The sequence below is a fragment of the Thamnophis sirtalis genome, unplaced genomic scaffold (assembly GCF_051295495.1).
Source record: "Thamnophis sirtalis isolate CommonGarterSnake01/CBP01778 unplaced genomic scaffold, rThaSir2_p1.2 scaffold_7, whole genome shotgun sequence".
Lineage (NCBI taxonomy): Eukaryota > Metazoa > Chordata > Lepidosauria > Squamata > Natricidae > Thamnophis > Thamnophis sirtalis.
Genome location: NW_028261387.1, coordinates 42,715,363 through 42,738,632, shown reverse-complemented (window position 1 = coordinate 42,738,632; position 23,270 = coordinate 42,715,363). Strand labels below are relative to the sequence as shown.

Below are 23,270 nucleotides of genomic sequence, written 5' to 3'. Positions count from 1 at the left end.
AGTGCTCTAGTATATTCCCTGGTGCAGGTGGTTACCATTGCTCGGTTCGATTCGGACTTATCGGACCTCCAACGGTGCTCTAGGCATCTCCTCCGGCGCTTCATCTCCCGGAGCTCCTCGGTGAACCAAGGAGGTCTCCGGGATCCGCCGCCTCGGAGGAGCCGCAGTGGCGCAATCCGGTCGAGGGCCTCTGACGCTGCCAAGTGCCACGCAGCAGCCAGAGTCTCCACCGGACTGTGGGCGAAAGTGTCAGGAATAACCCCAAGCTCTGTCTGGAACCTTGACGGCTCCATGAGACGCCTGGGGCGGAACCACCTGGTCGGTTCCTCCTCCCTACAGTGGGGGTTTGGCCTCCGGAAGTCGAGCCTCAGTAGGCAGTGGTCTGACCACGACAGGGGTATGATGTCGCTCCCCCTCAGACCAAGATCATGAATCCACTGCTCCGAGAGAAATACAAGGTCAAGCATGTGTCCCGCTGATGAGTTGGGCCTCGAATTACTTGGGTCAAGCCCATGGCTGTCATGGAAGCCATGAACTCCTGCGCCCCATCAGAGTTTTCACCGAGCGATGGCAAATTAAAGTCCCCCAGGACCATCAACCTAGGGAACTCAACTGCCAGCTCGGCTACCGACTCGAGGAGCGAGGGGAGGGCTGCTGCCACGCTGTTGGGAGGCAGGTACGTTAGCAGCAAACCCACTTGACCCTTGAGGTCCAACTTTAACAGCAAGGACTCACACCCGACAATCTCCGGAGCAGGGACCCTACGAGGAACTAACGACTCCCGGATAACGGCGGCCACACCCCCACCCCTTCCCTGGGCTCTCGGCTGATGCAGCACCTGAAATCCTTCTGGGCACAGCTCTACAAGGGGGACTCCTCCCTCTGGGCCCAGCCAGGTTTCAGTAATACATGCCAGGTCTGCCCTCTCGTCTAAAATTAAGTCCCGGACGAGAGGAGCTTTATGAACGACAGACCTGGCATTTAGCGACAACAGCCTGAGACCAGGGTCCTGGCTACTCACGCCATCTGATCTTGGAGTGGGACTCCCAGGGCCGGAAGGAGGGATCTCTGTAATGTAGCGAACCCTCCTTCCCCGGTAATGGCCTGCCCTGAAGTCCCCGCCGTATCTGCCCCTCCCTGTTACGACCGCAATACCCCGACCCTCTCCCGTGTCTCTGGTCCCCTCAACCACCCCTATGGCCCCCGCAACTCCCGGCAGGTCCTCCGAATCACACATACTCATACACTCCCCCAGACAGTCCCCACGTAATAGTTAAAAACACAAAATTTACAACAATATAATCATAAAAGTGGGACATTCATTCATCTTATACATACCTCATACATAGCCCATACAAAGAAAGAAGAAAAAGATGAAAGAAGAGGAAGAGTAAAAGCTAAAATAGTTGCGCAATTGATTAAAAAGTTTTTAAAGTGCGAGTTCAGTTTGTTGCCATCAGCTGTCCATCCACAGCCCAGACCAAAGTTTCCTTCTGGGGATAAACACCAGGAGTAATGATGGTAATAGTCAGAGCTAAGACAAACAGGAACATAGGGCCTAGGTCTATGGGTAAGGGAAGTCTGGTAAGCAAAGTCCGAGGCGGCAGGGAACCAATGTTGGTAAGAAAGGCAGCGTTAATAAAAAGAGCAGCGTCGAAGAATAAGGCAGCGTTGGTGAAGGAAACAATGCTGAAACCGGGGGCTATGTTGCTGGAAAGAGTAATAGCAGTACCAGTAGTAGCGTTGGTAAAAGGGACAGTATTGGTAAGGGGAACAATGTTGTTGAAGCCAATGGCGTCTCTGTGAAGCTGAGTTAAATATGGAGGGGGGGGGGAGGCATCCGGAAGAGGCTCCAGCACGGCACACCCAGTCAGCTGCCCGCTTCGCCTAAGCCGGACCAAACCCCCGTTTGAGTTTCCCAACTCCAAACAACGATGATAAATAGTCAACCCAGTCAGAGTCACCCTAAATTCCCCAAATTCTCCGAGCTGTCCGCCAAGCCGTTCGCCAGGCTTCAGAGCTTGTAAAGAAGGGGCCAAAAAGCCCCACCGTTGCCGAAGCTGCCGCGAAACGCCCTCACTCGTCTCCGCTCCCAGTGCCACCATAAGATCGCTGTACTCGCCGCCAAAGGTGCCCAGCCGCTGCCGAAGCCGCCGGAGCCGCCGCGAAGCGCCCTCCGTCACCTCCGTTTCCACCATGTCCATGCGGCCGCTGCGGCCGCTGCGCTCGCCGACAAGGTCTAAAGCCCCAGAACGGCAAACGGCGTCGGTTTCCCTCCGTTCGTGGCCCATACAAGTCCTCCGAATTCTTGTCATCCCGGAGGACCCTGGCAGAGGCAGTAGGAGGCTGGTTCCACGGGCTCCCGAAGCTTTTTCCGTCAGGTCTTCTGCGACGAAGGAGCCCTGGCCGCCATTCCGTTTCTCGCACATGCGCGTTTTTTGGCAACTTTGAGCTTTATGGTTCTATACCTAACAGAGAATAGATGACACTACTAGCTCTTCCTTTATCTTTGTTCTCACACAGTTGTTGAGTCAATAACAGGATTATATTTCAGCCGTGCTGGGAGTCAGTATAAACTTAAAAGATCAGTTTGCTTCCATAAGAGGGCTTATTGCATGCCTGGAATAGGCTCTTTCTCTTTCCTAGGCATGGTTTAGGAGACATATCTTCACGCGGTCTATTTCTTCCATGCAAAGGCTATATCAGGCCAAGGTCATGCTAATAGGAGGTGCTGAGCATGTTATGATTACCTTTGACGATGGGGGTGCATGATTGAGATAGCATCTACAGTGTCTCTGCTATCATGCACCTTCTGCATGGAGGAAACTCACTACTTCTGTCTATAATTGATGTCATTTTAAAAACCTAGACTGCTAGTGCCTGCTGATGCTATCTGTAGAGTCTATCCTTACCTTTTTTGCACACCCATCTTAGGAACTTTGGCATGCAGATATTAGTAAGAAATTTTGCTTGGCAAAGTGTGATTCATATAGAATTACCATTTGTCATTATCTTGTTTTTTTTCCCCATGGGTACTAATTAATGTGGTGCATTACAGACCAGAAGATGGTTAGAAGAACTGAAAGAGTTAGCACCGCAAACCTTCATCCCCAGTTTTTAAGGGATCCTGACACAGTACAGGAAAGGAGCTGCTTGCTTGCTTGCTGCTGTTTGCTGGAATAAGTAAAAGTAATCTAGAGAGGGCTGATCTGTTGTCTGATGCTTTTGCTGGCTGAATTTTGCTAAGCCTGCAATGAATGCCACTGTTTTGTAGGTAAAAGCCCATTCCTAGTGGGAACAGGTCTCTTTGTTATCCACATGTATGTTGATTTCCTTGTCCACATTTGTTTCACTCTTTCTCTCTGCACATACTTTTTTTTAACCTTCCAAAGTAGCATCCCAAAAGGATGCTGAGTTTCTGTAGCAAGAACTAGGGTGAATGGGCTCAAGCAGGTCTTCTATTTCCCTGCAGGTGTCGCATGCATTGCCCTGTCCTTTGTGGATGACTGCGGAAATCCCATTTCACTGGCTCGCTGGGTGAGGCCCTCCACTGTCCTGCTGAGCACTTCATTTCTTCCAGAGGCGGACTTTGAGAGCTTGACTACAGCCAACAAGCATGAGTGTGAACCTGGAAAGTCATTGTCAGGTAGATGTCAAAGTTTGTTGCATAAATTCAAATCCAGAAGCACACACAGATAACTGATGCAGCAGGATTCATTAACTTCTTTATATACATAAGAATAGATGAATAAATGTACAATACCAACAGGTGGTTCTTCCAAGTAAATACAAGGCAGGAGAGTTACTGGCAAACACAAGCAGTTAGTTTCATTTCAGCAGACAAGCCCAAAAAGACTGCTAGTTTACTTCTCAGAGCAGCAGACTGCTTAAGTTTCTGTTTCAATTCTTTGCACAGGCTTATATCTGTTTAAGCTCCCATTGGCTGACTTAGTTGGTATGCCTATTCATTGGTTGATCTTGTTCCCATGTCTCTCCCAGTCATGAATAGTCTAACAGTAGGAAGGCAAGATTTTTGTTTTCCAAAGGAGTTCGTAAGCAAAATAATGAGACCAGATGCACAGTCCAAGTTCAGGGTTCATTTGGGAATTGCCGTAGCTTTTTCTAAGAGGCATTCTCTTGAAACAGACTTTTTCTTTACAGCTCGCTCTCCTCTAGTACGCTTTGACATCTGGGAGAAGGGAAACATCAGCTTGTTGCAACTGTCTGAAAGACTGCGCCATGCCCTGCGCCATGCCCTCTGTGATGCCCTCATGGAATTTCATGTGCTTCCCAATCCGCTGTGTGTTGAGACATCCACTGAGCTGGAGGATCCAGATAATATTGGTAAGATCTTTCAGTTACTCTGTTGCTAAATTGTGCAAAATGATTGCAGTCAAGGGTTTCCTGGCTCTCATGACTCTTCTGAGGAGCAAAGGAAGTTGCCTTCATGAATTTAATTCTGTATTATCTAAGTGTTCTCGAGGCTTCGGATAGAAATGGCTTCTGCCATTTCTGAATTTCATTGACTATAGCAGCGCTTGAGCTTAGGAATAGTCACGTGCAAAAGCACACAGCTTACCATGGTGTTATAGTTCCACTGAAGATTTATGATTGCCTTTTGTCGAGTTCTTTTTCACTGGCTGCCACATAAAACAATAAGAGATTCATTAAAGCTAAAGCAGATTCTAAAAGACATAGAAAACCATGTGGGTTCAGACAGTTCTTCCTATGGAGAAGAGTTGTGACTGGAAAAAGAGGGAGTTTCTGGTTTGAGTAGTGTGGGATTTTCACTTGCTGTAATAGAGACTGTACTTTCAGGAGGCCTGCGCCGGACAATGTCTGAATCAAAAGGAGTGACTTACAATGCCAGAGGCAGAGCATGCCCTCCACCTCTGCCCTTCTCAGTGCCCACCACAAGTTTGGGTGAACCTGTCACACCTACAAGCAAGATAGGACGACGGAGCTTCTGGGATAAGCTGGTAATGACTATGGAAAATGGAGAGGGGAACTGTTTTGAGTGCAAAAGGGAAGGGTCAAAACTCACAAACAGAAACTAAATTGAAGAACTGTTACAGCAGAGTGCAAACCAAAAACGTCTTAAGATGGTCAATACTCTAGCCATAATGTTGTTATCCATTACATGCTTTATAATTCAATATTATAATTTTTCAGCCGCAGACTGTTAAGAGGTACTTTTCTGCCTAATGTCTCACAGTTTTAGGAAATACTTTGAGATTTACTCCATAAAGTAAGGGTGGGCAACTATGGCAACTCTGGACTTTAACTGCTCCATGCTGGATCTGGAATTCTGGGAATTGAAGTCTACAGGTCACAAAGTTGACTTAGTTACCCACTTCTGCCATAAAGGAAATTTAGAAAAGGCCTCTGGCCTGATGGCATACTTGTATACCTGCTTCAAGTTAGACCCACAATATGTGTTGATTGCTATAATTGCAGAGTAATATGTTTATGTTATGTGTGGATTAGTAGAATGCTCTTCGGTTTTTGAAAAAGACCATATCAAAGCAGAATGTGGCAGTATCAAAGCTTGTCTAATTCAGAAGCTTAACAGATGTTTCCCTGTGCTCTGCCTTAATTGTCAGAGCAAACCAGAGATGGCAGACCAAGGAAGCCCAAAGACTACAGATGACATTGTGTTGGAGCGACCTGAAGAGAATCGCAGTCGCCGTCGCCATAAGACTGAAAGTGTGAAGCAGCACTCAAGCCAGGAACGTGCTGCTTCCGAGCAGGAGCAGAGCCAAAGGCAAGCATGATAGCAATAGTGCAGAGACTTATATACTGCTTCACAGTGGTTTTACAGCCCTCTAAGCAGTTTACAGAGTCATATTTCCCCAACAATCTGGGTCCTCATTTTACCCACCTCAGAAGGATGGAAGGCTGAATCAACCTTGAGCCTGGTGAGATTTGAACTGCCAAATTACAGGTAGCCAGCAGTCAGCAGAAGTAGTCTGCAACAGTGCAACAGTGTGTCCTGGAAGTAGCCTGCAGTTCTGCATTCTTACCACTGCGCCACCACAGCTCTTTTGATAGCTTCCATCCACATTATCTAAAATTGTGGGAAGGGTTCTTCCATGCCAAATCCTTCACTTTTTAATGTACTGGGATGCATTAAATTCTCACATCCTCAAAAGGAGTCTAATATGATAATAAGACAACCAGGTGCTAGTAGGTACAGATAATAGTCTAAATTTTGGGCAATCGCAATGACGGTGAGCAAGAGATCTACTTCTCCTCCACTCAATGATTTCTTGAACCACTTGGACTTTGATATTTTTTCTTCATAGACGTCGTACTTTCCAGCTAGAGGAAGGAGATGTTGGAATTTTGCACCCAGTTTTCAGTCAGACTTGCCAGTCCTGGATGGCTTTCATGAACCATTTGGGTATGTTTCTAATTTTGTGCCCTGATCATTTCTCTTTTTCCCTGGTTTCATCTTAGCTTAATGTGGGCAGATTCTGCTTTTCTTTCTGTGTTGATACAGTATTTTAAATCTGGATCTCCATACAAGGGAAAAAAAAAACTCCCCAATAGGAACAAAACATAAATCTCAGATAATGTTCCTTTAGTGCAACTCGCCTTGTTGGGGAAAAAATAGCTTGCTGTAATGTGAAAGATTAAAAACTTAACACCCAGTATAAGGTAAAATAAGAAAATAAATCTTAGTGACGGCCACGAAGCCTCTTGGTTTTTTGAGAAATGTTCTGGGTGAATTTTGTTCGGATGTATGTTGGTTTCTTCTCTGTACAGGGTGTCCATCGGTGCAACAGTGTGTCCTGGAAAGTGTCTCCCGCTTCCTACTGCCTTCTATCATGCTGCAAGTTGTGAATCTCGTCACTACTTTAGCAAGTGATACCACTGTCAAAGTGTTTGAAAAAGTCAGGTAAGTGCTGAGGCTCAACTGCCCAGATAATAGGGAGCTGCTTATGGTTTGGGGAAGCTCTTTTACGAAGATGGGAATAATGTATGTGGGAGAGGAAGCTGGAATTACCAGACGGATATTCGCATGCCAGCATGTAACGTCTTACCCTTTGCTGCAGTGGTCCTCAAGGCATGTCCTTTGCGCCATATTCTCTGACCCCAGGCACCAGTGCCCGGCCGGCTGTTATTCGGCAATTTACTCTGCTCGGACGGAGCTTCCACCAGTGGCGCTGCAGCACAGAACAAGGTGAGTAGTGCACCGTAGGGAAATGGGGAAAAAAAGTAACCTGATTCCCTTGCTGCCTTTGGGGTTCAGGACCTATATTTCACAATGCAATCTTTCTAGCTGTCAAAGGATTCCAGCGTTTCGAGAGTACTGAGCTTAGCTCTGTAGATAAGGCTTGTGATGTTGCTCCCCGACAAAGATTCTTCTTCATGGAAATCATGGACAAAAAGGTACGTGCTCATGAGTGAAAGCTGGGATATAATAATTTGGTGGTCTGAAGTCTGGCCCAGCAATGCTGAAAATGAGTTTTTCTTTCCAGTTGGTGCTGTACACTTACAATTGGTCTGTGGACCTGGGCAGTGCCCTGAACAACTCCCTCACTCGCTTACTACAGTGGCAAAATGCCCGAGCCCACGTAGTACACTGCCTGCTTAGCCAGAAGCTTGGGTTGTTCCATCATTACTGTTATATGGACACCCCCTGGCATGAGGACAGCAAGCAGGTATTTACATTCTTTGCTTCTGTTTTCATGATGTTCTGCTGCCTCTAAACCAAGGGTGTCAAACTCGATTTCATTGAGGGCTGCATCAGGGTTGTGTTTGATCTTGGGGGGCAGGGTAAGGTGTGGCCAACTTGATGTCACTTGTGTCAGGGGTGCCTGTGGTGACCTGAGTGCACTGCCAGCGAAAACAGGTTCCCAATCTCTGAGAGTTGCAAGAGGCCATCCCAGCAAAAACAGATTGGGAGCCCGTTTTCGCTGGCAGCGGCACCACGGGCCGGTCCTTTACTATCTCCAGGCTGATCCCACGGTCCGGATCTAAGCACCCCACGGGCCTGCGTTTGAGTTTTTACGCCCCTGCTCTAAACTAATCCTGCATCTTTCTTTGTCCAGGAGCAAAATCCCTTCCTAAACTCTACCCTGGAAATTGATGCCCTGATCCGGAGCCCTAGTGTTCCTCCAAGCAAGGAGCAAGGACGCCTCAGCAATTCTGTGCGCATCTTGCAGCCTTTGCACTTTCCTCCAGACATGGTGCCCTTTGACGAAGCTCTCCGAGATGTTTCAGTCATCCAGCCTATTGTTCATAACCCAGAACAGGGTGTTCATGACCCTGTAGCCCAGCATGGAGCTCAGTTCCTAGAGATCAAGAACACAGAGAGGAAAGGTAAGTGCAAAGTTAGGTGTAGAGGGGAGTGACAGCAGGATCTGGCATTATTAACAGTTCTGGGGCTATCCTGAGAATCCCCGTGTGAAAACTGGCCAAGGAAGAATTCATCAAGGCAATAAAAAGTAAATCTATAGAATGCTATAGAGCCAAATTAATTCCCATTTTCAAAGATGTCAGATCTATAGTATAGGCTAATGTGTATGAATTCTTAAAAGCCTAAGTTTTCAGTTGGGAATGCTCTCTGGCAAAGAAGAACCTGATAGTCCAAGAACCTCAGAGCCTGCTCTCTTCAGCTCCTGCTCCTGTTCCTGTTTCACAGAGATGGAGAAACAGATGAAGATTGAGAACCTTTTTGTGACATGGCAACAGCGTTCTGCTCAATCCAACATGCCCATCAGTGTGAGTTTGGGGCTGGGATGTGGGGCTGGGACGTGATAAGCTATAAGAATGATGATGATAACCCCATTAAATGTTTTTCACTATAAGGAAATACTGTAAATTAAACCAGTGGAATCTTGAAATGTAGTCCTCTGAGGATCACTTACATTACTGCTGTTCTCATGTTGGTATAAATTCATTTGTATTCATTACCAGTGTTCATCATTTGTTTGGACATTACTAGCTGATAGACTATAAACTAGTTCACCCATAGGAATGCTCTCCGCTCCTGCCTCTTATGCTGTTTCTAGGTGTGGGCATTGTGTGGAGCTTATGATTCTTGTGCTTCTCTTGTAAATTGTGTGATCGTAGACTCTAGAAAGGGTGCAGAGAAGAGCAACAAAGATGATTAGGGGACTGGAGGCTAAAACATTTGAAGAACGGTTGCAGAAACTGGGTATGTCTAGTTTAATGAAAAGAAGGACTAGGGGAGACATGATATCAGTGTTCCAATATCTCAGGGATTGCCACAAAGAAGAGGGAGTCAAACTATTCTTCAAAGCACCTGAGGGCAGAACAAGAAGCAATGGGTGGAAACTAATCAAGGAGAGAAGCAACTTAGGACTGAGGATAAATTTCCCAACAGTTAGAACAATTAATCAGTGGAACAGCTTGCCTCCAGAAGTTGTGAATGCTCCAACACTGGAAGTCTTTAAGAATATGTTAGATAATCATTTGTCTGAAATGGTATAGGGTTTCCTGTCTAGGTAGAGGGTTGGACTAGAAGACCTCCAAGGTCCCTTCCAACTCTGTTATTCTATTCTGTAGTGGTTTTAAAAAGTACCAATATTTTTATGCAAATAATACTGTACAAATGTAGAAAGTGGGTCACTCACCCCTAAGAAGGACGCTGGGATGAAGAACTTCTGAATAACCTTGCCAACAAAACTATAGGACTTGTCCAAGCAGTCACAAGAAGTCAACACTGACTGAAAGGCACAAAATGAAATATTAAGGACAGCCTGCTAGAAACTATAGCATACCAGGAGGTATGAGATCCCTCTGTCCAAGAGCCACAATAGACTTTAGTTACGTTTGCAATCTAGAAGCCAGCAAGAACAACTGTGTTCAGGAGAACAAATGAATTGGCTTTCAATTGCTCTGAATATATTTAAAAGGCAAAAGATTTACATGACCTAAGAAAAGCCAGAATAATATCCCCGCTTCAGGCTCCATTATTAAATTTTATAGTGCAAGAAATTAGTTTTTTCATTAAATATTGTCAGATTGTTTCTTGTTGGTTTCTTAGCACTCTTTCACTTTGCAGATGTTTAGTTACCTTACTCATTAACACCATCAGCACATTAATATACAGTAGGGTTTGGTGGCTGTTTTTTTGTAGCTTATAGAACACCAAGAGCCCAGCAATTCAATCCTGAGCTTACATATATTCGCCACTAGTGCAAGGAAAATTAATTCTCCAGCTGATGGCACAGGAGGGTCCAGGAGTGGGTTGTTCAATCCTTATTTGCCCAAGAGACTGTCAGAATTTAAGCCACGCCTCTAGCTTCCTCTGCTGATATCCAATTCCAACTCAGTCTTGCCCGAAAAGAGATGTAAAAAACCTTTCTGTTGGTGAAAATTGGTTTTCTTTCCTAGAATAGTTTTTTAAAAAATTCTCTTAATTAATTTGATGTCATTATTGGATGGAAGGTGTTTGAACTTGGCTCACAGGTTCTTTCTTCCACCTGCTTGTGCTAGAGTAACTAATTGTATTAGGGCTAGATCCTGCTGGAAGTCCCAGGTTCCTCGCAGGCAAGCTACCGGCTGGGCCAGCCATCGGAGTCCATTGCGGCTCCGTTTAAATTGCTTTCGATTACTGGCTCATGAGCGGGCCAGGGAGGTTGCCCTGTGTTGCCGCTGGCTCTCAGGGGCTGCAGCGGGCGGACAGCGAGGCTGCAGGTGCGAGGAGCGCGTGTATGGCATGCCAGCATCCCCGCATAGCTTCAGATGGTCCGGAACGACAGGAGAGCGCGATCGGCGCTGACTGTGACTTGTGGAGGGCTGCACGGCCGGCTGGATGATCTTGGGGCTGTTTGCTCACCCGCACCATTGGTTTTGTCCAGAGGCTTCTCCCTCGTGAGTATGGGGCCCTGGGGGTGGCCATTTTTGGGAGAGCTTCTTGGGTGGCGGCCATCTTGGGAAGGTCCTTGTGGCGGTGGCCATTTTGTTAGTGGCCATGAGGTGGTGGCCATTTTGTTTCCCCTTTTTTCTCTGCCATGAGGCTCATTGCGACTGCAGGCTCCAGTGAGGTCAGTCGCAGATTAACAACAGGAGTTTTTTCGCTGTGTTGGTTGCTGAACTGGTCAGGTGCAGCCTTGGGCAGAGAGTTTGCTACAAGACCATGGCTGATTCCCGCAGTGAAAGTAGCTCTGGGGCGACTTCTGCAGCTCCTTCAAAGAGCTCCAAGAAGAGAAAGGGTTCCCCACAGGATCCTCCTCCACTGGTGAAGCAAGCTCCCTCCAGACAAGGGGGATGGGGAGAAGACCAAGCAGGGAGGCGGAGATAAGGCCTCTTTGCCTTCAGTAAGGTTCACACACCCCCGTCTGAGGGCGGTTCCACTTTCTCCATCCCCTTTCCCTTCAAGGATCTCTGGATCCCCAAGGGCCAGTTCGATCTCACCCCCACTCTCGGAGGTGGAGGACGAAGAAGGCGAGTACCATCTGCCTATACGCATTATGCCTGTTCCTGACCCAGGGCATAGGCATCAGCTGGCACCCAGGCCTGGGCCTAGTCATGACATTGGTGATTTTGAGGACTTACCTGATAACATTCAATCTCTTATTCATCGAGCCATTGCACATGGCATAGCCCTCCAGGGTCGCCCTTCTGACCAGGCAGACGCAGAGCTGATGGAGGTCAAGCGCAGACGCATCCAGGATCCGGTTGTTTGATCAGACAGGATGCAGAGAGAAGTCTCCCCTTCGCTGAAGAGCGAGATTTCGTTCCAGGAAGAGGAAGAGCAGAAGGAGACGGAGCTTTCTGATGATGAAGGTTTGGCACCGGATAGTCCGGTGTTTGCCAGTTTGTTTCCTCCTAATATGTTCCGTTCCTTGCTATTTAAAGCCAGGAGCACTGCAGCCGAAGAAATGGAGGATGGCAAATAGAAGGAGAAGGAGACTGCGGCCGAGGTCTCAACTTCCAAGGCAGTGCCTAAGAAAAAATGTTTCTTTGTGGAACCCGTGGCACAGAAAGAGGAATTCCCTGTACCAAAATTGTTCCTGGACATCATTCAGAAGCAGTGGGCCAAGCCAGGTACTTTCCCCATCCCGGGTGGGAATGACAGACGGTTCTATAATATGGATCCTGATTTCTCCCAGGCATTACAGGTTCCGGAGGTTGATGCCTCTGTGGCCACCCTGGCGTCCCCAACTCCCATGGTGGCAAGTGATGTAGCCGACGGTCTGAAGGCAGAAGATAAGAGGACTGAACTGGCATTGCGTCAGACCTTCCTGGCAGCAACATGGGCGATCAAGGCTGCTTCCTCCCGTGTCTTTTCTTCAATCGTACCATGCTGATGTGGCTTGAACAAATGCAGGAGCGTGTCCCAGTGCACGATGTGAGGCTGTTTCAAGACATCAGCAAGGTCATGGCTGCGACTCAGTTTTTGGCAGATGCTACCTTGAATGCCGCTAAGTTTGCCTCCAGGGCTCTTTCTTCCTCTGTTTCAGCTAGGTGGATGGTGTGGCTTCGAAACTGGCAGGCGGAGGCCAAAGCGAAGTGGAAGCTGGCGGCAGGCCTGTATGCGGCGGAAAAAGCTGTTTGATGAGGTTCTGGACCCAATCCTCATTGAGGATAAGAACAAACGTGAGACATGTCCTACTCCTGACGGACAATGTGGCCATGAAGGCACATGTAAACAGGCAGTGGGGGACTCACTCCAGAGCCCTCTGGGTGGAATCTCAGCGCCTGGGCCATTGGGCGGAGAGGCACTTGTTGTCCATCAAGGCAGAACACATATCTGGAGACGCCAATCACCAGGCGGACTGGCTCAGCAGAGCCATGGTGGACCACATGGAGTGGCAGCTGGAACCAGAACTGTTCAAGGAGATCTGCAGGAGATTCGATGGCCAGTGGTAGACCTCTTTGCGTCTCTGGAAAATGCCCAGCTCCCCAGATTTTTCACATGATTCCTGACTCGGGGAACGGAGGGGAGCAGTGCCCTATGCAGCAGGTGGCCCACGGGTCTGCTTTATGCGTTCCCTCTCCCCTACTGATTCCATGGGTGTTGGGAAAGATAGTGAAGGAAGGGGCGGAGGTAATCATGGTCACCCCATACTGGCCATGCAGGCCTTGGTTTGCGGACCTGTTAGGCGTGTCCATTGCCAAACCCTGGAGAATCCCGCAGGAGAATATATCCCTACGCCAGGGGATCCTGGTCCATCCGGAGCCACAATGGCTCCAGTTGAGCACCTGGTATTTGAGAGGGAGATCCTGAGAGAGGCAAGGTTCTCCTCACGGGTGATATGAACCATCGTGGTGGCCACGACCAGGATTTATAATGCCACGTGGTCCACTTTTTGTATTTGGTGCCGTAAGGCACATGTGGACCCCAAACGTCCCTCGCTCCTGAATATCCTGGACTTCCTTCAGGATGGGCTCGATAGCGGCTTAGCCCATAACACACTTGGGAGACAGGTCTCGGCCCTGTCGACTATCCTGGTCTTGGATGGCTGGGAGAGCCTGGGCCATCACCCGGTGGTGAAGAGGTTTCTACGGGGGGCGGCCAATCTTCGGCCTCTGGTAGTTCACAGGTTCCCATCTTGGGATTTGTCCACGGTCCTCCTAGCCCTAGTGGATCCTCCTTTTGAACCGCTGAGGACTGTGTCCTTGCAGTTCCTCACATTAAAGATGGTTTTCCTAGTCGCCATCACATAGACTAGGAGGATTTCAGAGTTAGGTGCCCTCTGTCAGGGAAGACCTTTGTAATTTCCAGCCTAACACAGTGGTTCTGAGGCTTGATCCCGCCTTTATATCCAAGATAAACTCCTACTTTCATAGGGCTCAAGAATTAATTCTGCCGGACTTCTGTCCTAACCCCTCTCATAGACAGGAGAAATCCTGGCACAAGCTGAATGTGCGGAGAGCCCTCCGTATTTACATAAAGAGAACGGCGCCCTCCAGAAAAATGGAGGCATTGTTTGTCTCTTTCCAGCCTTCTGCCATGGGGTCATGGGTGTCCTCTTCTACTATTGGATGCTGGTTGTGAGCTTGTATTGCCAGAGCTTATGAGGCGAGGGGCAAGCCGGTGCCGCAGGGGATAATGGCTCATTCGACTAGGAGTGCGGCCACCACGGCTGCGTGGAACACTCAGGCTCCAATCAGAGACGTTTGTAGAGCTGCGATGTGGGCTTCCCCCTCATCTTTCATTAAGCACTATAGATTGGATGCGTTCGCATCTGTGGATGCATCATTTGGGCGTAGTGTGCTGCAAGGAGTATATGCGCTCTCGGGTACCACGAACCAGTGAAGTCCCGCCCTAGGGATTGCTGCTTTGGTATGTCCTACTCCTGGACCCTCCTGCGTCATCAGCTGGAGAAGGAACGTTGGTCCTACCTGAACGTTCTTCTCAGTGTGGCGCAGGACGGTCCAGGTCCCCCCCTTGTTATTGTTTTTGGTTAGGTCCAGGTCCCCGGGGGCTACTAATGCTGCGGGCAGGGCCTGTTCTTCTTTCGCTTCTCTAGTTGGAGCTGCGCCTCTTCGGAACTGGATATCAGCAGAGGAAGCTGGAGGCGTGGCTTAAATTCTGACTCAGTCTCTTGGGCAAATAAGGATTGAACAACCCACTCCTGGACCGTCCTGCGCCATGCTGAGAAGAACGTTCAGGTAGGACCAATGTTCTTTTTCATACATTGTCTTGGATATGTCAGAGCAGGTCTGATAACGGTTGATAGTTTTTCTTTCCATTTGAAACAGCCCCTTTTGCAAGATAAGTAAGTTTGGAGCAGCAGATAAATTTATTTCTTGTTCCTGTTTGGTTGTCTGCATATATTTAATAGAGAAGACAATCACATAAGGTCAGTGGTACTCCATTCCTCCATAGGTTGCCTATTGTCCAGTGAAAAGAAAGGTTAAGAGGGAGATTATGGCACCTTTCCCTTTCAAAGCTTTCCCTTTGTTCTCCAGGAATGTTATATGTCAGTGGGGTGTTAATACATGAAATAGGCTTAGCAATATGCAAAGTTTTCTCCTGTGTGTATGTGTGCAGCTTCCAGACTTAGACACCCTGAAGCAGTCCTCACGCTTGGTCCATTACTGTGCGACACCCCTGCTCTTTGATCCAGGCTTCCGGCAGCAGATTCAGGCGGATCAACAAAGCAAGCTGGAAGGCAAGGTGAAACAAGGAGAGAGGGAGACACCTTTTGTAATCGCTTTTCCTCCTTAAGGCTTGCGAGGGTGGCTCATAAGAGGATTTCTTTTCTTCTCAGATTGAACTAATTGAGTGAACGATTTGATCAGAGCCCAATAAACGAGATTAAAGTAAAAGGTCTATTTAAAGAGTCATTGGTGGAGGATGATCCTTAAAATCCCATTGTCTATTCATTTGGAGAGATACTTTTCATAGTATTAGCAGGCTATCCACCATCTTATAGGTAGTCCTCGACCTTCGTTCAGTGACCATTTGAAGTTACAGTGGCGCTGAATGAAGGGACGTATAACTGTTGCTGAAATTGCAGCTGTTGCACCATCCGCACAGTCATGTAATCATGGGGCACTTGGCAGTCTGCCCACTTGTATGAGCTCCAGGGCACTTCAACTCTCCCCACCCGCCAAACTCCCCTTATCTATACCCTTTTGGTCCATATGGTCCCTGACCTTCGCCATCTTCTGCTTCCGCTGACCAAGAACACCTGGTCTGGCCCTTCACAAAGCAGCTGCTGGCAGACAAGGCTTTCTTCCCTAATTCATGAGACTTGAGGAAATGGGCCTCATGTGATCAGCAATTTCCTTATGAAGGGCCAGGCCTTATCAGCAGCAAGAGCAAGAAGGTAATAAGGTCAGCTGCGGTAGCAGAACGCAGGGCAGTGGGGCGCCTTGGAATGCAAGGGTAGGAAGGGTGACTGCAGCTGGGACTTGACAGGAGGGGTTGTGGAGCTTCAGGCTGGGGCTCAGCTTCATGCTATGCTATGCTGTGACTGAAGGACTTTCTGCAGTCCCAGAGCTGTGGTGTGCCAAAAAGCTCCGTCAGCCACAGCATATTCTTTCCCCAAATTCCCTTCACTTGTGCACACATACACACCCTATACCCTCTTTCCCTGACCTCCCTGAGTTTGTCCTACACTTCAACAACAACAACCCCCCCCCCTCCAACTCCTGATGAGCATGTGTCAGGCTTCTCCCACTTCTTTGCAGCATCCCTGCACTTCTTGCCTGGAACTCCCTCCACTTCCCACACAGCGACCTCAACATCTGGAGCTAAGACTGTAACCAAGACATCCAAGATTGCTGGATTCAACTGCATTGCTTAGCAATGGAAATTCTGGTCCCAATTCTGGTCATAAGGACTAGAATACGTGAACAAAGGCATGAAATTATACCTTAGACCTCCTTGTGCTTTCAACATGGTTCTCAATGGTGCCCACCCAACCATTGATGCCAGTCAATGATCCCAGCTGCAGTCACCCTTCCTACCCTTGCATTCCAAGGGCGCTTACCTTATCCCAAGCCTTTGCAGACCTTTCAAATCATCGTACTTCTCTCTGACTTCTTATTCTTTCTAATCTTTTCAGAAACAATCTCACGAACATCGTCTCTTATTTGAGGGGGAATGTCTAGACTTAGTTTTTGTCCATTGTATCCAAAGTCCTTTCCATGAAGTCCGTTAAATCCCATTATTACTTTATATTCTTAACAAGAAAGGACTGAATTTATATGGTTTGATTCTCTCCTAATTATCAAAGTAGTTTTGAGGGCTCACTGCAAGACTGAAACCCAGATATTACTGTAAGGTTATTACATCACATAAGTTCAACTTTTTTCCTGAGAAAAATATTGTCTGCCTTATTTGCTCACATTCAGAAGCGCCATCGCTCCAATGACTCCACAGCATCTGGTAGGGACCGTAGCCACAGTTGTGACTCTGCAGAAGGGCTACCATGTCGATCCAAGGATGAGACCTGGCTGCTGGAACTATGCCATGCCTTTCTCCAGCAATACATACAGTATCTGCAAAGCATGGGCTTCATCTTAGTACAGGTGCGCCCAGCCTCACCTGCTCGCAGGTTAGTATGATTTAACAAGGACAGGTGATTTAAAAGTGAGATGGGAAGAAGTTTTTTTTTTTTCCTTAACTGTTTTGGGTTGCACCAAAGCATACGGCAGAGACATGCTTTCTTTGGAAGAGAACTTCCTGTAAAATGTGGTTGAAAAATTATCAGGTTAAAAGTAACAATTTTCACAATTATCACTGTTAAAAGTAGACATGCAGGATTTTAAGTTTGTTTATGATACATTGAATTAAAAAAAAGAGAAGATCCTGGTAGGTCTTTGAACGTCTTTTTGTATTATTCTGGTTTCCAGCAGCACCAGCCGGATTAGAGCTCTGGCATCAATGGCTGGTGAGACACGGGGCTCCTTCTCATACTCCAGGCCAAAAGTGGATGGGAGTCCAAAGGTAAGAAAGCTAATTACGGCACGGTGTTGGCAGGCTCTGTTGGCCTTGTTGCTTCATCAGAGATAGGTGCTTAGCTGGAGGGAGGATGGGAAATCCAACAGAGAGACTGGACCTCATGTTTCCTAGCCAGTGATCCCTTTGGAAGTGTATTTTCTAGGTAATCATCTTGAAGCCGTACTCCTAAAAAAAAAAAATATGTATTGATTTTCTAGACCACAAACCCTCCTGTCACAGCATACCATTTGCAAAGGGCTTTGCCTGGGGGCATTGTACTAATGGAATTGGCTTTCCAGGTGAGTGGAATTTGCCTTTTGCCATGACCAGACCATATGGCTTAACAACAGTCAAGGTTCCTAGGTCAGCACATTCTCAAGATGAATTGCAAGCACAATGGAGAAAATAAGGATATAGTCAACTATTGTAAGAGGGAACGCGCTAGAATTGATGGCGGTGTATGTTATCTTCCTAGGCTGAAGGCCATGTTTCAATTAAAGTGTTGTGGTTTTTTTGGGATTGGCACACTAAAAAATATGGTTTGAATCTGAAACAAGTTAATCTTGATTTTATTTCATTTAAATTTATATTCAAATGTAATTAAATCAAATATAACATTATGATGCCTTCAGTTATATATTCAGCCATTTTCCTTTAATATCAGATTAAACACTATCTTTTGTAACAAGTTTTGGAATTCTCTGGGGCCATATGCAGCAGTTGAACTACAGAGGGGAAAATAAGAGTTGAGATAACCATAATAGATGGAAGCTATATCAGTGAATTAGCTGTTTTAAGGAATAGCTTTTATACAAGTTTCTTTTTTTAACCTTATTTAAGATTTATATGGTGTATAGCTACATCTCTTTTTTGTTGTTGAATACAAATTCCCTTCGGAATTTGGACATATTTGAAAATACGATTTCTGTTTTCATGGATTTTACGCACACTCTGTCTCTGCCTCACAGTTTCTAAAGAAATATTGCAATACTACAAGAAGCGAATAGGATAAACTCCAAGGATAGTTTTCAGAGAGAGATAGTTAATAAAGTTAACTGCAATGTCTCGTTGTTAACGTATAGATGAAAATTAATATTTTATCTTTTACTCCTCTTAGGGATGCTATTTTTGTGTCAAACAATATGCACTGGAATGCTCCCGAATCCCCATGGGCCAGACTGTCAACTCACAGGTAATACTGCCATGATTAGGGTTTCCCTAACAGGTAAAACCTGGTGGATATAGAAAATGTCATCAAAATATATGCATAGGAGGCAGTTTGAACCTTGTGGGCTGTCTAATTTCTTGATTTTTGCATCTTAGGCATTCAGAATCCTGCTCATCAAGTGACCACTCTCCTGTGATTGATTGATTGATTGATTGATTGATTGATTGATTGATTATATGTTTTCAGCTGTGGCAAATCTTAATGGCCACATAGGTAAACCTTCTCTGGGACTGTCTGAAACCTAGTCCTTCGGGCCTCTTAACGGTGCGCCCATTGCTGATATAATTGAGATCATCCACCTTGCGGCTGGTTGTCTTTTTCTTGTCTTTCCTTCCATTTTTTCCAGCATCATTATTGACTTCTGCAGAGAACAAAGTTATATAATGTGACCAAAATACAATAGCTCAGATTGTTCTATGGTCCATTGTATGATTTTCTTGGCTGTTTTATTGTCAAGGGTCTTCTGCAACATGAAAGTTCAAAAGCATCAATAGTCTTTCTATCCTCCTCCTCCAAAGCCCAACTTTTCCCTGCATAACATATAGATGGGTCACTTCATCTGAATATCATTTCCAAGGTCTTATTTGCTATTTGTTGATATTCAGTCCTAAAAGGAAGGAACTAACCACCGTTCAGAATCTTTATTGTCGGTTCTAAAACTATTTGCTCTACTTGCAGTCATCAGTTTGTTCTTTTGTACTATATATTCAATATTGGTTTCTATTTTTTACTCTGCTCCTTGACTTTTATTACCAGAACTTTCAGGTTATTTGCATTTTCATCTACCAGGGTAATGTCATTTGCATAGCACAGGTTATTAATGTTTTTCACTGAAATTTTAAAACCACATTTATCTTCTTCTAATCCAGTCTCCCTCATTATATATTCTGCTTTTGGTTGAATAAATAAGGAGTGGGTATGCAGCCTTTTCTCCTTTGCCTAGCTGAAGACAATTTTTTTATGTTTCACCTTCTTCATTCAGTCTTTGGGTTCCCAACCTGTGTATAGGTTGTGATAAAAGGACAATGGGAAGTTTGCCCATTCTCCAGTGCGCTGTTTAGAGAATTCAAAGGAATGGGTTAATATCAGTCTGCTTGCCTAGAGACTGAATTGAATAAACGTGGCCATGCCTCCCCTTTTCACTCGGGTCGTCAGTTTTTCAATTCAGTCTGCCTGAAGAGACGTAATCACATTTTTTCCTATACCTTATAATTGATTCCTTTGGATTTTCCTTACTAACAGGTATAATTATTTTTTCCTTTATTTTAGTTAGTGTTATGGTGATTTGTTTTTGTGAGCTTTATTTTGGCGGGCGTGCTAGTTTTCCTGGTCTACCGGCATGAACCACTGCCAGGGTCGCCCCATTCCGGGGAAATGTGTGTGCGATGAGGCTTTTCCGCCCGATTGCTCAGGCTAGCTGGAATGGATTGTCGCTTGCATCTGAGGGCCATGAGCTTCCGTGCGCCGGCTTGAGCCCCTCTTGTTGTGCTTGGAGGCTTGATTCGCCATCCTCCCGCTGCTGCCTGTTTTCTCCAGCTAAAACACGCAGAGCCGCCATTTTGGATGGCGCTTTGAATTGCACAGGCGCAGGCGGCACTGAGGCTGTTGGGTAAGTAAGCGAAAGTGGCATCATCTCGACATGTGATGGGCTCTCCGACGCTACATCAAACACACACTGTCTTTTCGATGATCGGAAGCCCTCTTTGTCACCTTCCTTCCTGGATCCATGGGGCAGAAGGTATCCTCCACAACTATTGGACAGTGGCTAAAGGCCTGTATCGCCAAGGCATATGAAGTGCAGGGCCGCCCAGCATCCTCTCACATTACAGCCCACTCAACACGCAGTGCGGCCACCACCACAGCCTGTGCCACTCAAGCCTCTGTGGAGGAGATTTGTAGGGCGGCGACATGGTCATTTCCATTGCCCTTCATTAAACACTACAAACTGGACATATATGCTTCGGCTGAAGCAGCCCTTGGACGTCAGGTACTGCAAGCAGTTCACTCGGACTCTGGCTCCCTTGACCGGTCATCCACCCACCCTTAGGTCAGTATGCTCAGGCATATCCCATTCCTTTGGATTCTCAAAGCAGCGCACTGGAGAAAGACCGTTGTACTTACCTGAACAGTCATTCTCCGTGTGCTGCGTGAGAATCCAACCTCGCCCTTTTTGTGCCTTGGTCCAGGGTAGTAGGGACAGGGAGGTTTCGAGGCTAGGAGGGCATCTCATGTGCTTTCATCTCTCGAAACAGCCATGGCTTCCATTGAAAAACTGAGGAGCTGAGTGAAAAGGGGAGGCATGGCCACGTTTATTCAATTCAGTCTCTAGGCAAGCAGACCGATATTAACCCATTCCTTTAGATTCTCACGCAGTGCATCGAGAACGACTGTTCAGGTAAGTACTGAGAACGACTGTTCAGGTAAAAGGCAGGTCTTTCTGCCTTTTTTCTTTGCTATTGTGTATATTGACTCCATTTACTTTATGGTCAGTGTGTCATTCTCTAGATTTGTTGACATGGTCCTGTTAAAACATTTACTGATTCTTTTTTCTGTTGCTTCTCATATTTCTATAGATTTTCCATCAATTCCTAGTTTTCTGACTTAGCTATGACTGGAATGTTGATCTGAGTTCATCTTCTAGTAGTAGGGATTTTTATAAACAGGAATATATTCTGAGGTAACTTAGCTGTTGACATCTCTACTGTACAGTGGAGGAAGTGTGGAAAAATAATTTATTTGATCCTTTTTGAATAATCATTATCTGTCTGTTGGCATCCTTTAGTAGACAAGTCCAAGATTAGAACCTCCTCTTAATTTTGGAAATATTTAGGAGGAGTACCTTTGTTCCATGTCTGTTTCCATTTTTCGGTGTCTTTATCAATGTCATTGCATTGCTTCTTTTATCTTCTGACAGATCTCTGAAATTCTTGAAGTTCCTTCTTGAGATCGTTCTCTTTCTTGGCTTCAGTTTGTCTTTTCTTGGTGATGTCACCATTTGTTTTGACATTCTAGTTTGCTTTCTTCTGTTTCTTGGTTTTTGGCAGTCTCTTTTCACATTCATCCTAAACAAGTTACTTGATTTAATTCCACAGTTCTTCCGGTTGCCTGCCAATGAGGTTCAAAGGACTTCAAAGGGATTCCTAGTGTTCTCAGCGAAAATGGTGGGCAGTTGCTCAAGTTCATATTGTGGAAACTGGTGGGATACTTCTTCCACTTCAACTTGTACATGAGCCATTTCAATTCTTAGCCATACCTTGACTGTTGTTATTGAGGTCTTCCACCTATTTGTATGATAATATAGTGAATTGATTTCTGTACAAATCATCTGCTAATGATGTATATAGGCATTGTTTTGTTTACCAACGAATAAGTCATCCTCCTGCTTCATTTCTGTTCCTAGGTTATACATTTTCCTCCTCCTTGCAGCCAAAAGCAGCATATCTTGCTTTCATGTTTTGTTGATTTTTATTGAACTTGATCATAAAACCCAGATAATAAAATAATAAAAATTCTGTATCAGTGGTTAGGGCATAAATGTGGATAATTGTTATGTAAAAGAGTTGTCTGCAAAGTCTCACTGATATTATTTGATCATTGATGGCATTGTGTCCATTAACTCTTGTTGCTATAACCATCCTGAAAAATGAAATCCGTGCTACTCTTTCCTTGTTTTTTCTGTATTGAGTAGCAAACAGTATGAAAGAGTCAAAATTCCAATCCATTTCTATTCACTGATGTCTAAGATATTAATGTGTAATCAATTCATTTTATTTTTCACTGTTCTTGCTTCTTATCTTCCATGTGCCTACTGTAATTTTCTTTTCAGCTTTAGATTCCCTGTATGGCAATATGAGCAGATAGGCATCTGGAAGGCTTCAGTATAGCCACATCATAAACATTAGTAATTGTTTTTCAGTTTTGTAATTGCCTAATTGTTGATCATCGGCTCCATGTTAAGCACCATCCAACCGGAGAGGTCTGTCAAGCAGCACTATATCATTAATTCACTTAGGTTATGCATCCACATGGTTTTATGATAAAATAAAATGGTTTGCCATCTCCCTCACAGTATGAAATTGTGCCTTTGCCATTTTCACTAAAATGCATAAAATCTACCTCCGGCAGTTTCCTCTATTGCTGCTGTTGTATATTAGTTGCTTTAGCTAGGTTAACTGTGATGATTTGCAGACTTTGACCCAGCTGGGATATATACTCTTGGCACCCTTTGCTCTTGCCTCCCAGGAATACCCCCTCCACAATGAAAAAACACAGCAGAGCTTGAGGGAGCATCCTCCCATATCTCACTATTTTTAAAATTCCTGTTCCCTACATTCTGTCGGGATTCCATGATATTGACCTCTCCACCATTAAGCATGCTGCAAACTTGATTTGTTGCTGCAGAGTTTCTCTAACTTTTATAAATGCAGGTGTTTTTTTCTCCTATTATGTTATGCTGACAATCTGTTCAGTAGTCCTTAGCTTTGATTTCCAGAATGGAGTGTATCTCAGTTGCATCTTGGTTCCTCTATTATGCTGTGATTTTTGCTGGGGGAAAAAAAAATCTGTACCAGTGATCCGCAGAGTTACAGACCACCTCTCATTATCTCATTAGGTGCAGGCGTGGACTGAGTTTTACAGGATGCGATTCCTCCTTCGGGTTGGTTT

The 23,270-nt window shown here is 45.7% G+C and overlaps 1 protein-coding gene across 5 annotated transcripts in view; it reads left to right on the top strand.

Moving 5' to 3' along the window:
* SZT2 (SZT2 subunit of KICSTOR complex) overlaps positions 1-23,270 on the top strand; it is a 99,897-nt gene that overhangs the window by 65,537 nt on the left and 11,090 nt on the right. For 4 of the 5 annotated variants that reach the window (XM_087719827.1, XM_087719829.1, XM_087719826.1 and 1 more), the window contains 16 exons: positions 3,473-3,646; positions 4,162-4,344; positions 4,819-4,979; positions 5,604-5,764; positions 6,306-6,403; positions 6,769-6,901; positions 7,059-7,186; positions 7,286-7,395; positions 7,485-7,667; positions 8,058-8,328; positions 8,651-8,730; positions 14,978-15,103; positions 16,789-16,991; positions 17,290-17,383; positions 17,596-17,676; positions 18,495-18,569. In XM_087719827.1, coding sequence (XP_087575953.1) covers positions 3,473-3,646; positions 4,162-4,344; positions 4,819-4,979; positions 5,604-5,764; positions 6,306-6,403; positions 6,769-6,901; positions 7,059-7,186; positions 7,286-7,395; positions 7,485-7,667; positions 8,058-8,328; positions 8,651-8,730; positions 14,978-15,103; positions 16,789-16,991; positions 17,290-17,383; positions 17,596-17,676; positions 18,495-18,569 — 2,261 coding nt within the window. The remainder of the gene's footprint in view (positions 1-3,472; positions 3,647-4,161; positions 4,345-4,818; positions 4,980-5,603; positions 5,765-6,305; positions 6,404-6,768; positions 6,902-7,058; positions 7,187-7,285; positions 7,396-7,484; positions 7,668-8,057; positions 8,329-8,650; positions 8,731-14,977; positions 15,104-16,788; positions 16,992-17,289; positions 17,384-17,595; positions 17,677-18,494; positions 18,570-23,270) is intronic. The other variant, XM_087719828.1, reaches the window with a different exon arrangement.